This window comes from Hakea prostrata, chromosome 10, assembly GCF_041222555.1.
Source record: "Hakea prostrata isolate BN-2017 chromosome 10, UWA_Hpros_2, whole genome shotgun sequence".
Classification (NCBI taxonomy): domain Eukaryota; kingdom Viridiplantae; phylum Streptophyta; class Magnoliopsida; order Proteales; family Proteaceae; genus Hakea; species Hakea prostrata.
The window spans coordinates 47,401,966-47,419,010 of record NC_142609.1 but is presented as its reverse complement, the minus strand read 5'-3'; the positions used below and the strand labels follow the sequence as shown (position 1 = coordinate 47,419,010).

Genomic DNA, 17,045 nt, shown 5'->3' with positions numbered 1-17,045 from the left:
GTCAACACAAAGAAAGGAACAAACTTATTTTTCCTATTTTTCTTTTTCTTTCCATAGAAAACTTGTGCTCCACAATGAAGTCTTATGTCGGGGTAGAGAGGGCATAGAACAAAACTTCTCTTACTATGAAGAGGAGAAGGGGTTTCAATAGTAGAGGAGTCTCCGCCGCTAGAAACCCAAACAACAACCGGAGGGGGTCGAGGAGAGATGGGGTAGTTCAGGACAGGAGACCGAGAGACTAGGGCCAAGGGTGGAAGAGGGATCAAGGGCCTCGAACAAAGGAGGGGAGAGGGAAAATAGGTTAGAAGAAGGGAGATGTAGCGCAACGGTATCTCTACTTATCACTACTTTCACATAAATATTACTCAACAATCACTTGACATGAAGTAGCTACTTGCTACTTCAACAAAAGAAAAGGAAAAAAAAAAGCAATCACTGGACATGATAGTGTCAGGTATAACTGAAATAGCAATACAAATCACATCAATTTATATGGGACCATTAACAAACATTTACGAATTCAACTCATTTGAGAACCAACCTAATGAAAATAGTTAAAAACAAATAAAAAAGAACCAAGATTTTGTTATTATGATAGCAAACATATGATATTAAATTGAGGTTGATACTTAGTTAATATTTCATTTTCAAGACCAATAATTTATTTGTTCAAAACTTATTTGGGTTGATAAGGACTCTTCAACTTATACCATTCTACTAGGAAAATCATAATAATAAATCCATGTTTAGTGTAAAACGTGTATGAAAGGGTTTTGGTCTTTCTTTCACAGAATTCATAAATAGTCAAATAATTTGTTCACCTAATCTTTAGAAACTAATAATAGAAAAAAAGTAAAGGACACTTCACCATTTCCTTTCATCCACTTCTTTGCATTGTTATGATTACTCTCCACAAAAGATCAATTTTTCTTGGATTTACAGTAACGAGAAAACATTTTCACTCATGATGTTCCTTTTTTTTCTTTCTTTTGTGAAAACAGTCATGAATTTTGTACTTAGATTAAGCTCTTAACATAGTGGTTTCAATTTTGAACATTCAATAATAGAAGGTATAATGATGAAATCATATAGTTGGTCAGGAGATTCTTGGGTAAAAGAAATACTTCTTTATATTTTTAAGTAGTTAGTTGGATCTAATTAAATCCCTACTTCCCATGTGGCTTTCTTTGTAACCTAAACATGATCAAGATTTGTATCCATTAAAAAAAAAAACCCTAAATCTCTTGTTATTTGTTAAATGATGATTATTTTAATGAACAAGAAATGATGAATTATTTCAATAATAAGTATAAGGTTTATGAGATAGATTTGGACTCTTCATGACATGGTTGTATGATCATCCTTACAAGGCTCTAAATTTATTTATCATCAATTGAGTGATCCACAGTTGCATTCTTTCAAATGGATTTACTCTTGAACTTTGAGTGAATATTTGAGTTAAACACAATCAATTGATTCTCGGATTAGGTTATGGTTGTTGTCGTTGGTTGTAGTTGACTGATGACTATTTGATCACAAGCTATTAACCAGTTAAATTCTAGTGAAAATTGTTTTAGTTCCATAAATGTAGGGCAAAACTATACTTATGACCCACAATTGTCATTTTTTCTTGAATTTGTAAATGGGTACCTTGCCAAGACTAAGATTATTGTAACATCACTCTATGTACTCTACCAAAAAAAAAAAATGAAAAAAACATCACTCTATGTAATACCTAGTACCTACCCGATTATTTTTATATTCCAAAAATACCCCTTATACTCAAGGACAACAACATCAAAGTAGGGGATCCGTAATATAATTTGTACTTGTATTAATAAACATTACTCTCCCATTGCTCTACTATACTTTTAAAAGGGTTTAAAATTTAAAGATTGATAACGTAAACCTTCCTCTAGAATATGTGATGGAGGGACGTGAAGATATTATTATCCTCTACTTTGAAGGCTAAAAGAACACTCATTCATCAACACCTAAGGGGGAATAGTGGTATGCCATCTAAAAATGAATTGTTTTCTTGCATGAAGAGAAAAATTTTCATCTCACATACTTAGATATTGAATGATATATAAGTGTCCAATGTAAAAAACATAATTTTTTGTTAAGAAAGATCTCAAAAATATAGGAATCTGAACTCATACTAAGAGTTGGAAAATTTTCTTTCCCATGTGGGTAGAGGATCCAAACTCATACCACTTAGTGTCAAAAAACAAGACCAAGAGGTCAAAGCAGTTTGGATCCTCTACGCTGATGGATAGTAGTCAGTGTTTTCTTTATAATTTTCTACATACAATAGAGATAAGATCTACTTTTCTGAATGATGAGGATGAAATCTCCTGCAAGTTTTCCTTCTAACAAGTAATAAAAAGATGTGAGGGGAATACAAACCTCTCTACCTTCCGATAAGTAGAAGATATGGACTCGGGTCAAATGTAAGAACCCAATAAATCACACGTGACCCGTAATACTATCGTATAGTAAAAACGTATGAGAAGAACACATACCTCTATCTTGACGGATGAAGGATCTGAACTTAGGTCAAAGTGCCTGCCACGTGTCACAAAAATGACCCAAACTAGAAAGTGAAAAAAAGAAGGAAAAAAAACCCGCCAAAAGTGAACGCGCTTATAGGGACAAGAAGGCGATATTCGTCGGCAGCCAGCTCAGCATCCATTGGCTGTCAGATTCAAGACACAAAGAAAACGCACGTTAGGGTTCGTACCTTTTTCGTCGCTCACTCCGTCTCATTTTTTTGACTCTTTTTATCTTCTTCAGTGAAACTTCACAACTAAAATTATTACAAATCACTGATGAAATTAGTAGTAAATCGAAAACTCCATTAAAGCTCAAACACTGAAAAGAGAGAGAGATTTAACTGTTGAATACAAACTCGATCGATCTGATCTCTTTACAGTCGACACGGTTACGTTCACTGTAAGTTTAATCATCTCTCTCTGTGCTTTTCTTGAAAATAAAAAAATAAAAATAAAAAATTTGGGACATTAGATTAATGATTGGAGCAGATTTGTTTTAGTTTCGACTGTCGGTGGGTTTTTAAGCCTCCAATACAGCTACTACTGTTTGCTGTTCGGTCGCTTTCTTCCCATTTGTTTAACTTCTTGAGTTCTTCTTCTTCTTGAAGGGACAGAGACGGAAGCGAGAGGTGTTGAGTTGAGAGCTCTAGAGCCATCCACGGCACAAGCTCTTTGATTCATCATCTGGGCTAATTGTCTCCATCACGCTTTAATTCAAGGTATGGATTTGCATTCTCCTTGGTTTTTAGAGGTTTTGAGCTTGGCATTTGGTCTTATCTTTTGTGAATTGAAGATAGAAAAGGTTGGGCTTTGGAGAAACTAGAGCAGATCTCTTTGAGATCCCATTCTCTTGTGCAGTAATTCGTGTTAAACAATCGTTTCCTTATAAAATATTTGAGTGGATCTAGCTGTTTTTAGCAAGCTTTTATTGTACTATAAAAATCTGAACTTGACTGTTTAAGAGGAGAAGAGCTCATTGCTATGACCTCTTTATTTTCAGGCTGGATATGAAGTAGAATTGACGCATTTATTAAGGATCTGTTGAGCTTTGTGCGTGTGGTGAAAGAAGACTTGTGCTTTTTCTGGCATGCCGATTTGCGGATTTGCGGTAGATCTCACTGAGATTTAAGCTGCTTATCGGTCCATCTTCTGTTATCCTAGTTAAGATAAGCAGATGCCAATGGAAGAAGGAGAGGTAAGACTTTTCTTTCGACGTGGGCTAGTTTTGAATTTTTATCTGAATTACATTGTATGCTTGATGTACACATGCTAACTGATCAGTAACTTCTGTATGAGGATTTTATCAATGACTTCTTCCAGCAGTGGTTGGTAGTGGATCTTAATCCATCGTTTGCTGTTTCTTGTCTATGTTCCTGGTTGCTGAAATTCATTTTGATTACAAATCCTCCATTCTCCTCTTCATTTTGGTTATTTGTTCCGTCCGAAGGCCTGAATGCTTGGGTTATCTTGTTCTTCTGTTTTTGCTGGTGATGTGCAAGTCTGTTTCTCTCAGAACATGCTTCATTTCCCTTAACTTTGTGAATTGTGTTAATTCTTTAATCAGCCCAAGCCTTTGAAGCACCACGGTGGCCAGGTCTGCCAGATCTGTGGTGATACAGTAGGCACGACAGTGGATGGCGAGCTCTTTGTTGCTTGCGATGTTTGTGCATTTCCTGTTTGCAGACCCTGCTATGAGTACGAGAGGAAAGATGGAACTCAGTCTTGCCCACAGTGCAAGACTAGATATAAGAGACATAAAGGTTTGTTGGACATGAGCCTTTGCATGGTGCTCGTGAGCCTCTGAATTATGAACTTGAATTAATATAGGTTTATGATTTTCTTTCTTTTTTCACTTGCAGGAAGCCCTCCTATTCGTGGTGATGAGGCAGATGATTGCGATGTCGATGATGTGGCTGGTGATATCAATTATTCATCTGGGACACAAGACCAGAAACAGAAGATTGCTGAACGCATGCTCAGTTGGCGGATGAGCTATGGACGAGGAGAGGATGTTGGTCCTGCAAACTATGACAAAGAGACTCCCCTGAACCACATCCCACTGCTCACAAATGGCCAGGCGGTAGGTCAAGTGTTGGCTGCTGTGTCCTGCCTTGTTATTGAAATTGACAAGAGAATAAACCTTTTACCCTGGTTTGCTTTTTCAGATTTCAGGAGAGTTGTCAGCAGCATCTCCCGAGCGTATGTCAATGGCATCCCCTGGGGGTGTTGGTGGGGGAAAGAGAGTGCATCCACTCCCATATTCATCTGACATCAATCATTCACGTAGTATCTCAATATCCCTTGTTTGGAATGCTTTCTTCCTTTTTTTTTTTTTTTTGGGGTGGGGGGTGGGGGGAGGTCTTGTAAGGGGAGTTGGTGATCCTTCAATAGTATAATTCTGGCTAATGGGAAATATTATTCTTTGCAGCCAATCCATCAAGGGAATTTGCACAAGGATTTGGAAATGTTGCTTGGAAAGAGAGAGTTGAGGGCTGGAAGATGAAGCAGGAGAAGAATGTTGTTCCAATGAGCACTGGTCATGCCCCTTCTGAAAGCAGGGGAGGAGTAGACATTGATGCCAGCACTGATATACTTATGGATGAATCTTTACTGTGAGTTTTGCCTCTTTCTTACTTCCTTTTTGTGTTTTACCTAATTTGCTTCTGGAACTCAGAATCTGAGATGAAAATGTTCTTTTGGACAATAGCAATTTACTGCGGGAAAAGGTGGTGATTGTTATCTGTGATACATGTCGAATAGATTGGAAGGATAGTGAGGGAATAAAATAAATTTGGTTGTATGTAACCCATGGGCTGTTAGTGATTTTATCCTGTATAAAGTCTCTTTATATCGTTGTACTGGCCTAGCTCTCATTACTACTTTCCCTGTGTCTATTGAAGTTTCTAAGTTTGATTTCCCTCTCTTCTGTCTTATCCTTCCTGTGTCAGTAACATTAGCATTTATTATCTTCTCCAATAGAAAAGCGTTCTTCGATGATGTTTTACCCATATCTTTGTTTTTTTATTCTTGCCAGACGAGCTGTGTCTGGAGTGTATCAGAAGAACCTAGGGAGGCAGCTTGAATTGCTTAGCGAGGTTTTTCTTGTTTGAAGAACCATTATGTTTGTTGTGCACGATCCCCCAATCACTTGCAACACATAGAGTCTGTAGGTACACTGTGCTCCACAACTATTTGGAAATATAATGGGATCTAAACATGAAAGGATAGAGTTCTACTTGATGATTGCTTACAAGTTTTTATTGGAGGACACATTCTATTAAGTGTAAAGATAATAGAAAATAGGTGGCACTGGAAATCATGGCCTGTCAGTGATGTGGCGTAGATAATTTATCCTGTTTGAAGAGTCTTTGCGTCATTTTGACTAGCTTAAGCTTTCTGGGAACATTGGGCTCTCCGGTAGCTTGTTGGAAGTGTCTAATGTAGTTTGCATGACTCTTGGAGTGATTCCTTTTTCCTTATTTTTTTTTTTTTAAATTGATTGAAATGATTGTTTTGGAGCAAATATGACCTGTATCATGTGCGGCGGCAGATTACTGTTGGATTCTTCTTTTCTCCCTCACTCTGTTGAGCGGGGATTCTTTTGTAAAGCAAATCATTTTCTCATTATTACTACTCTAATACTGAAAGAAGGGCTTCATAGAAGAATCACTATGTGAAATCAAGTGATACCACATGTGGCCTATGTAACCACCATTTTGTTGGGTACATGATAATATACGTATGTACTTATTCTTGGATGATTCATCTCCTCTCAGAAGGTTATGAGACTTTTGGGATTATTGGTCACTAGAGAAGTTGATCTCCCTGCTACTTGGCTTTTATTTGATGAAGGGGATCTTCTGAAATTTTCTGATTGTGTATTTTGCTCTAATTTAGAGCTGTAAGGGGTATTAATTAGTGCCCATCTCCTTCTGATGCAGGAATGATGAAGCTCGTCAACCTCTGTCAAGGAAGGTGTCTATTCCTTCATCTAAAATAAACCCGTATAGAATGGTCATTGTTCTACGGCTTGTTATCCTCTGTGTTTTCTTACACTACCGTATAACAAATCCGGTGCCCAATGCTTTTGGTTTATGGTTGGTATCTGTAATATGTGAGATCTGGTTTGCTATATCATGGATATTGGATCAGTTTCCCAAATGGCTTCCAGTGAACCGTGAAACATATCTTGACAGACTTTCTCTGAGGTAAATTAGTATTTCATGTTTCCATATTTGCAACACTAAACAGTTAATTACTCATTATTAATATATTATATTTCCATATTTTCCTTTGTTGTTTGTTCTTGATGTAATTTTATTTTTAGAGTTCTAATTCAACTGTGAACAACAGATATGACCGAGAAGGAGAGCCATCACAGTTGGCTGCAGTTGATATCTTTGTCAGTACTGTCGACCCTTTGAAGGAGCCTCCTCTTGTCACAGCAAATACTGTTTTGTCTATTCTTGCAGTTGACTACCCAGTCGACAAGGTCTCTTGCTATGTATCTGACGATGGAGCTGCAATGTTGACATTTGAAGCTCTGTCTGAAACATCTGAATTTGCAAGGAAATGGGTCCCTTTCTGCAAGAAGTATAGTATTGAGCCCAGGGCCCCAGAATGGTATTTTGCCCAGAAGATTGACTACCTGAAAGATAAAGTTCAGCCTTCATTTGTCAAGGATCGTAGAGCCATGAAGGTAGAGTTAGTATTCACATCTAATAATTTCTCTGCCCCCCTCCCCCACCTGGCATGCTTAGCAGCTTAGGTAATCGGTAGCTATAGCGGTAATTGGTCTTGGTTGATACCAAAGTGGTTCTGATCCGAACTGGGCCATTTTACCCTATTCGCTAAAAACAGTTTTATATGCACTTTTGCCCTGCATCATTTTCTACGATCAACCCAATACTGATTCGTTAAACCCGGTTTGCATATCTTTTGATGGTGCTGCTTTTATTTTGTTGCAGCGAGAATACGAAGAGTTTAAAATCCGTATTAACGGACTTGTTGCAAAGGCAACAAAAGTTCCTGAGGAAGGTTGGATCATGCAAGATGGCACACCTTGGCCTGGAAATAACACCAGAGACCATCCAGGAATGATACAGGTTGGTATTCGTTGAATTTGTGAGTTCCTGATTTGGATTTGGAGATATGTGATCATTATTTTACATAAATAAGCATTTGATCATATCAACAGGATGTGTACTATTTACATTGGTGTATATAATATGGATACTATGTTAATTTATCTATTCTAAGCATTTTATATTGTTTTTGTTGCTGATTTATATTTTCTCCTTTTGAATCTTTGGGTTTTGTGGCTTGAATGTGTAATGTTGATAACTTGATCTGTGCTCTTTCTTCTATGAGTACTCTGTACTAATCTGTCTCATGTCACAGGTTTTCTTAGGCCATAGTGGAGGACTTGACAGTGAGGGTAATGAACTGCCTCGATTGGTGTATGTCTCTCGTGAGAAGCGTCCAGGCTTCCAACATCACAAGAAGGCTGGTGCAATGAATGCCCTTGTAAGTAATTAATAAATAAAACCAATGTTAATCTATGCTTTAAGCATTCTAAGTGCTGATGAGGAATGTAACTTTCTGTCAGGTTCGTGTATCGGCAGTCCTTACCAATGGTCCATTCTTATTGAATCTTGATTGTGACCACTACATAAACAACAGCAAGGCATTGCGGGAAGCTATGTGCTTTATGATGGATCCAAACCTGGGGAAATATGTCTGTTATGTTCAATTTCCTCAGAGATTTGATGGTATTGACAGGAATGATCGATATGCTAACCGAAATACTGTCTTCTTTGATGTAAGTTCTGTTATCCTTGAGTATTCATTATGTTACTTCTGTTCCATATCCATAGGGTGTTACTGAATTATTGATGTTTGCCTGTACTATGCTGAGACTTCTTTGATCTTGTGAAAATTTGTTTGGATGCAGCTAAAGAAATTAATTGCTAAAGAGTAATTGTTCTCTTCTTGCCAGAATTTCTTATATTGTTCTTTTCTCTTAAATTTTAGATTAATTTAAGAGGTTTGGATGGCATTCAAGGACCTGTTTACGTGGGTACTGGTTGTGTCTTCAACAGAACTGCTTTATATGGCTATGAACCCCCAATCAAGCCCAAGAAAAAAAGAGAACGTTTCTTATCTCTGTGTTGCGGTGAATCACGAAAGAAGGGCTCAAAATCAAGTAACAAGGGCTCAGACAAGAAGAAATCTAGCAAGCATGTTGATCCTACAGTGCCAATATTTAATCTAGAAGATATAGAAGAGGGGGTGGAAGGTATAGTCCTTTCTCATATTTAAATGACTGGAATTGGTAGTATGGTTAGTGTTCAAATATCTTTTTGCAACTTGCCACTCAAGCTACTAGTTTGACAATGCGTTGCTTGGTATCTCATATATATAGCCATTACTCATGTCAATACAAGAAGTTCAGTCTATGTTTACTTCTATATTTGATGTCAAGAAATGAAAAGAGAACCTTTCAGAAAAGTTTGAATTTGAGGAGGTAATAGACATGTGAAACAATCATTGAATCATCATGATGGTCTTATTATGAATTTTCTTTTCTATTCTTTTCTTGGCATCCAAACATACCTTTAATGATTACTTCCAATGTTTTCCTTGCTATTAATATCCCTAATAAAAAATAATAAATATATATATATATATATATATAATATAATAAAATAAAAAGTATTCTTATGGTTTGGGGAGGGTTTGATATTACTGAGCTAGTAGTCCTTTACTTACACATCACCTGTATTGTATTCTATTTTTCTTTCTTTATGGACCTGCCTTGGTTCTTTATTTTTTATTTTTCAATATAATAGTGACATATTGACTGTCCATATCTTTTGTACTAAAAATGTGAACTATTCTATACTTTGTGTACTTTTACCGTTCTTATGAATGATTGAATTTTCTTCATTTTTCACTTGGTCCATTATGATGGCTGGCTAACATTGGGTACATTCAGCCATTGTGACATTGATGTTTCTGTCTATGTTTCCTTTTAGGTGCTGGATTTGATGATGAGAAGTCATTGCTCATGTCACAGATGAGCCTCGAGAAAAGATTTGGTCAGTCAGCTGTGTTTGTTGCCTCTACACTTATGGAAAATGGTGGCGTTCCACAGTCAGCCACTCCTGATACTCTACTTAAAGAGGCTATCCATGTTATCAGTTGTGGATATGAGGACAAGTCAGACTGGGGAAGGGAGGTATGCTGGTTTCTCTTCTTCTGACTCTACTTTACTGGTTTTCATTTAGGACATGGTTGCAATCATAATTCAAGATTTTGTCTCGTCTCGCTGAGACCGAAATTTTGATCAAAATTCAGGCTAAACATGGTACACTATTGTACCATGTTTTGATTGCATGTTGCGGGTGGGTTTTAGGTGGCGTTGGGGTTTGCTTTTTGTGTACAGCCTAGTTTTAAAGCCAATAAATACAATACCAACATTGTTTTTATTAAAACCTAACACAAACTGCTCTTCTTGATTCATACCCGATTGAATGTGGACAAAACTAGATTATGTATTTTCACAGATCTAAACATGGATGTACAAGAAAATATTGAAACTTCCATTAAAATGAAGAACAAATGTTGAAAAGTTGTCAAGTCTCAATTACAATTTACGAAATTACAAATTACAATTTACAATTACAACCCCTTTGAAATTATTGAAATTATTGAAATTTCACTGAAATACCGAAACTTCATTGTTGTTGAAGTTTAGTCAACCAACTCAATTTCAATTTTGCCAAAATTTCACAAAATTTAGTACACTGGTTATAATGACACCTATGTAAACCATGGCATTGGAAGGGGGCCTGTATGCAAGGTGACCAAAATGCCTACCCAGGTAACCAAGGAGGTCACCTGAGTAATGACTTGACAATTATGCTTTAGAATTCATATAGATACCCTGATACAAGAGTTCTTTTGGATTTATGGTTTTAGGGAAGGAAAGCTAAAATGGTAGCAGTGCAATTTATATTTCTAGAACTACGGGTTGTTTTCTACTCTTTACAGGTTTCCATGGGAGGATGGGAGCTACTTTTCAATGTTTTTGCAGAGACACATTACACTTTTGTATTGTCTCGCCTTATTTTTGTTTCTGTTTGTATTTTCTTTGGTGTTCTTCATAAGACATTTCAAAATCATCTCTAAATAAACTCACACCATTAGTTGCTTCTGTTATTTGCAAGCCACAATACTGTTTTACACATTTTATTACCAATATACCTTTGATAATAGGGTAGAACAACATTTTGTCTTCTCCTTCAACCTAACTCAAAACTGAACTACGCATCCTATTCCCTCAGCCTGTGTTTAGGAACAAAAACTGAAATCTTAGATAATTGTTGCTGTTAATCATTGTCATCTTCTGTTCTCTGCCTTCTTGGAATGAGAGATGGGAGAAGATGGAATGGACTGATCGAATAAATGCGGAAGAAAGCCCAAAAGTCATTTTCCCTTCTTTTTCCTCCTTTGGGGGTGGGGGAAGGTTGGTGTAGAGAGAACAAAACTGGAAATGGAAGTGCAGCTTTTGAGGGCAAGGATTCAGAAAGGATCAAATGCCAAGATGGAAGGAAACAATTTCAGTCTACCACTTTTGCTTACAGAACCCGATGATGGCATATCAGAATCAGAGGAGGCAAACCTACTTGAATGGCTTCTCAGATACTTCTATTCTCCTTCACAGCCCTTCTCTGTGCTGTGAGCAGAGAAGTCAAATAATAGACAAATTATCTTGCAAAACAAACCTACAGTTAATTTGTAAAGAAAGACAACATTTTGGGAAAATATAAAGAGGGCTTGTGAAGAAAGCAGGGGAGGTATGTATAAACATAAGAAACTCATGGGTAGATCTGTAATAAGGCCTTACCTCTGGGGAGTTGCATGTAAATTTCCCACATTTTTATTGGGGCATTGAAGTCTTTTTTTTTTCTTTCCGCATGGAAGCTACAGTTTCTGCTTCCCCTTTTTTTTTCGGGGAGGGGGGTTTGGCTTCTCAAGCTTCATTTAAAATATACCATCAATTCACCTTTTGGTTATGGATTTTGTTAAAATCTAATGGCACTGTACACTGCACTTCACTTTTGTCTTGTTTAAGACATTAATGGTCATCTTATTTCATTTTCTTTTTTGAGATCATAACAAATGCACTTTCCTTTTTCTTCTGCAGATTGGATGGATTTATGGTTCTGTGACAGAAGATATTCTGACTGGGTTCAAGATGCATGCCCGCGGTTGGCGATCAATATACTGCATGCCTAAGCGGCCTGCCTTCAAAGGATCTGCTCCTATTAACCTGTCTGATCGTCTGAACCAAGTCCTTCGATGGGCTTTAGGTTCTGTTGAAATTCTTCTCAGTCGTCACTGCCCCATATGGTATGGTTACAGTGGGAGGTTAAAATGGCTCGAGAGATTTGCTTACATTAACACCACCATTTATCCAATCACTTCCATTCCTCTTCTTGCATATTGTACATTGCCAGCAGTCTGTCTACTCACTGGAAAATTCATCATTCCACAGGTAGCTGCAACTTTCCCTACTTAAAATAAAGAAATCCTTCTTTCAAAGCATATTGGAGAAAAAGTGTCATGATATTGTTGTTTGGCTACTTGTAATTGCAGATTAGTAATTTGGCCAGTATCTGGTTTATATCCCTCTTTCTTTCCATCTTTGCCACTGGTATACTGGAGATGAGGTGGAGCGGTGTTGGGATTGATGAGTGGTGGAGAAATGAACAATTCTGGGTTATTGGAGGTGTTTCAGCACATCTTTTTGCCGTCGTCCAAGGGTTGCTTAAAGTTCTTGCAGGCATAGACACCAATTTCACTGTCACCTCTAAGGCATCCGATGAGGATGGGGATTTTGCTGAGCTGTACTTGTTCAAATGGACAACTCTCCTTATTCCACCAACTACTCTTCTCATAATCAACCTGGTTGGGGTGGTTGCTGGTGTCTCCTATGCCATCAACAGTGGGTACCAGACATGGGGGCCACTCTTCGGGAAACTTTTCTTTGCCTTCTGGGTGATTGTTCATCTCTATCCCTTCCTGAAGGGTTTGATGGGTCGCCAGAATCGGACACCTACCATTGTGGTTGTATGGTCAATTCTCCTTGCATCCATATTCTCCTTGTTATGGGTTCGAATCGATCCTTTCACCACCAGGGTGACCGGCCCAAATACTCTACAGTGTGGTATCAACTGCTAGACTGAAGATTGGTGTAACCATGATAGTGGCTTGCCGGAGACACTTTGGAGATCATACTGAACCTGTTGAAGTTGGCGTTGACATGCCACAGACACTTTGGAGATTAATCTGTACTTGTTGAAGTTGGGGTTTTAAATTAAGTGTGAAGTATGTAACATGTAGATAGGGAGAGTTTGATGCATTTTGTTGTTCCATAAGTTAGTGATTATTTAATTTGTTGAAAAGATAGAATTTGTAGCCCCATTCTTTTGGGTCTGTAAGGACTCGGACTGGAGCTGCCTTCCTTCTCCATTGGGCTGCTGTAAGCAGAAAATAAGAATCCAGATTCAGATCTTGTAAAACCTTTTTGATAAGAATCTTATCTTTCTTGGAGGGTTTTCGAACTTCTTATTAGTGTAGTAATGGAAGTGGAATTGATCTTGTGTCTCTTTCCTCCAGTTGCCCGGAGTGTATGCCACTGCTTTGCCATTTCATACTGTTGCCCTTCTAATTGCTGCTTGATGGGATATCCTTCTCACTTAATGGGAGAAGTGTTCTCTTGGGTGCTGGGATAGAATAGGCCTCAGCTTTATCTTTCTTTTTTATTCTCATTGATGTTGTTTGTTCATAACCTTAGCTCAGATCGTTTACACTTGTGGATAGATTATTGTATTCCTTTCATACTGTTCTATATAAGCTTAAGGAGTGGAAAAAAGGATTTTTTTTTTTTTTTTTTTTTATCATTTATGATTTATTTTTTCAATTTTAAGAGATGGATTTTCTTTCCACAACATAGTGATAGAAAAATATGAATGAGGCATAATTCTCTACCTATCCCAACTTCATTTTGGGCTACTACTTAAAACTGATCCTGCATTTCATGATACTACAAAGGGAATCGTGCTTTATTATGCGTTGAAAGTGCTCTTCTCTTTTCACTTGTCCAATAAGCTTGAGTTGGGGTGGAAGGGAAGTTTATATTCCAAAGCACTGCAAACACTCATGGTAAAGATTTTACTTTTTGTAAGTGAAGCGTCCTGGTCAACTTATGTGTGACTTGACCAATATATACAGAAGTTCTAACAGATCTTTTATCGGTTAGGGCAAAGGGTTTGTATTCCCTTTACACCACATGTTAGGAAGATGATTTATGTGGAGTTCATTGGGGTTCCATTTCTAATTCATTTTATCAGCATTAGAGATAGACTCTTCCTTTATTATATGGTGGAAAGGTGTGAGAAAACAAATCTACTAAGCTGTTGTTTTTTTTTACGTTCACTCTTTTCCTAGGTTTTGGTAATAACGTCATGAAATTGAATGCTTCTTCATTAAGGTTACATGATGGTGTAGAAATTTTTCCTAGAAATGGAAGAATGGATATATTTTCTTCCCAATCTACAAAGAAACTCTTGAAACAGGACAGAGGACAAGTAGTTGAGGAGATTCCAACCAACTGGCTCTCTTCTTTTAGGGGCTCGACTTCAGTGCTACGCAATTAATGCGCATCATTGTGTTGTGAACAATCAAAGATCTCGATCTTGACCGTCCGTTTCTCAAAAATGTGAAAATACACTTTTCAAAAATGAACGGTCAAGATCGAAATCTCAATCTTAACCATTCGCTACAAATGTTGCGCATTAATTACGCAGTACCTAATCAACGTCCTTTCTTTTTGATTGATTACATCATAGGAGAGAACTAGAAGTCCACTAGTTCTCTCCAAGAGACGAAGGGGACCATATCTCTAACCCTGAAGGAGCAAAGAAGAGCACCAAGACTATGGATCTCACCAAGATAACCCGACACATGGTAACCATCAATTGGCCAGGAGATGCAAAGGGATAAGATAATGCTTGATTGAGTGGCTCTTCATAAACCCAAATTCATTATTTCCACTTCTTTCTACTTAAAAAACAATATTTCTCCTCATCCTTGAACACCCAGCTTGTGTTTGTGAGAGTGAATAACAGAGACACCTTTCATCAATTAGATTGCAGAAATGGCCTCGATCACCATGTCAACCTCACTCCTCAGTGGCATAAACGTCTCCCACCGGCAATCTGCCACAACCCATCGCAGACTGGTTGTTTCCAGTGCTGCTACTTCGGCTGAAGTGGAACAGGTCAAGTTGAGTTCCAACAATGACAAGAAGAATGAGAATAGCAGTGGAAGGAGGGACTTGATGTTCGCAGCTGCAGCTGCTGCTGTTTGTTCTGTTGCTGGTGTTGCTGTTGCCCGTGAAGAGCCACAGCGTGGAACCCCAGAAGCTAAGAAGCTCTATGCTCCTGTCTGTGTTACCATGCCAACAGCTCGCATCTGTCGCAAATGAGGGAAAATCAAGCATTGATGAATCTGAGTTGAGTGCAGCAAAGTTTGAAACTTGTATGTAACTGTTATTGATATTTGGAGAACTTTATTAATTAGATCTGTTTCTTTCTATTCCCTGTTAGTTATCATCTCTCAGAGGTGTTGTGCAGAAAGCACTAAACTTTGAATCATTTTGTTGATGGGGTAATCCAAGTCTCCAATTCAGCATATGCAACTAGTTAGGTTAGTGATTTATTTATGGTTTGTGGTTGATAAAACGAGGAGAGCTTCCTGCTTAGAATTCTTCAGTTGGGGGAAGAAGATTTTCTTTCTTTATCTCAAACGTGGTAAAATTTCTTCCTTGCATCAATAGTCTAGGAAAGCTGTCACTGAGATCCCAGAATTTATGGTTTCTAATATAGACCGACATGGAGGAAGAGAAGAAGATAGATGAGATGAGATCACAACACCAAGACAAGTGAGGTGTATGTTAGAATTTTGATTACGTATCATCTAGAGCTATTCTATCAAAAACAAAAGAAAGAAAATGTAATCATCTTCAATTAGGATTTGTTAGTGGTTTAGAAAATTATCATTAAGAAAGAACTTGGTGTACACATGAGTAGCAGTATAGGAGATGGGCTTGTTCTTGAACTTCTCTGTTTCCACCGTCTTGAATATACCTGCACAGAACTGCAAGAGCACGTATGGCAAAAAAACATTTACATATAAGTTTGAAATGAGGGATGTGGAGGCTCCTGCAATTCACTTTTGAATTTAATCCTCACTTGGTGAATCAATGGTAGAGAAAATAGAAAGCAGAACATACCTGATTTTTTTTATCACTGAAAGTTCAATCTAGTTCACCATTTTACCTCTGGCTCCTCACCCATAGGTTTTGCTTCACCAGTATGGTTTGAGCCCCAATTTAAAGAATTTCAAAAACATTCTCACGAGGGGAAGAGTGGGAGAAGACGGTGTTGCTAGCTAGGGGTGTAAACGGATCGGATGGTGGTAATATTCGGACGGACTCGGACGGACTCGGATAATATCCTATCAGCTTTCAAACGGATTCAGTTGAATTCAAATGAAAGTCGGATAATTATTTTCTTAAGTAAATTCTTCTAAATGGGCATGAATACAAATTGAATATAAGTTTTTGACTACCTGTTGACATCTTTACTATTTTATTTTGAGGCCAAATTTGAAATTTAAGAATTTAGAAACTTTGATAGTTATTTTAGTAGAAAAATATAATAAAATAGTCACGTATTTCAAGTAAAAATTATAAAAATAAGAAAAATAAATTCAAATAAATAACTTAATTGGATAATTTAATCGGAAGGATAATTTTCGATAAGAAATGGGTATACAATATCCATATCCGCATCCTATTAGTAATCGGACAGATTCAAATACCATTAAACAGATGTGGATGCAAATTCGGAAGTGGATTTCGGTTATCTATTTACACTCCTGTTAAGACTTGTTGCATGAGTTGCAGAGGGCGAGAGAGTATTCCAATGGACCTCTTCCATACCCCCAAAAAATGGTTCCATTTTTTTTTGTTTTTGGGAGTTGCCGAGTTGGAAATTTTTATGTAGGGAACTATTACATATACCATCAAAGAGGGTTAAACCTATGATCTCTATACTGAGAGGTGTTGGTATTTGCCAACTGAACAACCCTCTAGTTGTAAGAGTTCCGATTTTTACTACTCTTCTCTCTCAAAATTGTGTTCCATTTACAAAAGTTCGATTTTTTTTTTTTTTTTTTTGGGTAAGAAAAAGAGGGGATGCAGTAGCAGCGACCTAGCGCCCCCCCCCCCGCTATGCAATGTTCGGACTTTTTATCGAGTGCGACCTATGCAAGCATTAGCCCTATGCACTACCAGCGCAAGCACTATCCCCGTCAACGGAGCCCCATCGGAGGCCTAGTATAGTCCACAGAAGCCCG

The 17,045-nt window shown here is 37.6% G+C and overlaps 2 protein-coding genes across 3 annotated transcripts; both read left to right on the top strand.

Annotated features, from left to right (window-relative positions):
* The first annotated feature begins 2,815 nt into the window (after positions 1–2,815).
* Positions 2,816–13,187, top strand: CEV1 (Cellulose synthase family protein). 2 transcript variants are annotated; one of them, XM_089138343.1, is made up of 16 exons: positions 2,816–2,955; positions 3,164–3,274; positions 3,556–3,750; positions 4,120–4,315; positions 4,415–4,635; positions 4,721–4,838; positions 4,984–5,167; positions 6,497–6,763; positions 6,909–7,254; positions 7,523–7,660; positions 7,956–8,081; positions 8,164–8,376; positions 8,589–8,853; positions 9,593–9,795; positions 11,767–12,117; positions 12,219–13,187. In XM_089138343.1, the coding sequence occupies exons 3-16, from the start codon at positions 3,730–3,732 to the stop codon at positions 12,801–12,803; spliced, it is 3,234 nt and encodes a 1,077-aa protein (XP_088994469.1). In that variant the 5' UTR covers positions 2,816–2,955; positions 3,164–3,274; positions 3,556–3,729; the 3' UTR covers positions 12,804–13,187. The 2 variants fall into 2 exon arrangements, with proteins under 2 accessions (XP_088994469.1, XP_088994468.1); XM_089138342.1 differs by lacking the exon at positions 2,816–2,955 and having other exon boundaries at positions 3,085–3,274.
* A 1,497-nt stretch (positions 13,188–14,684) lies between these two features.
* LOC149003546 (Photosystem II 5 kD protein) lies at positions 14,685–15,297 on the top strand. Its single transcript, XM_089138548.1, has one exon. It carries the CDS (start codon positions 14,782–14,784, stop codon positions 15,109–15,111), a length of 330 nt encoding a protein of 109 aa, XP_088994674.1. The 5' UTR covers positions 14,685–14,781; the 3' UTR covers positions 15,112–15,297.
* Positions 15,298–17,045: the final 1,748 nt, after the last annotated feature.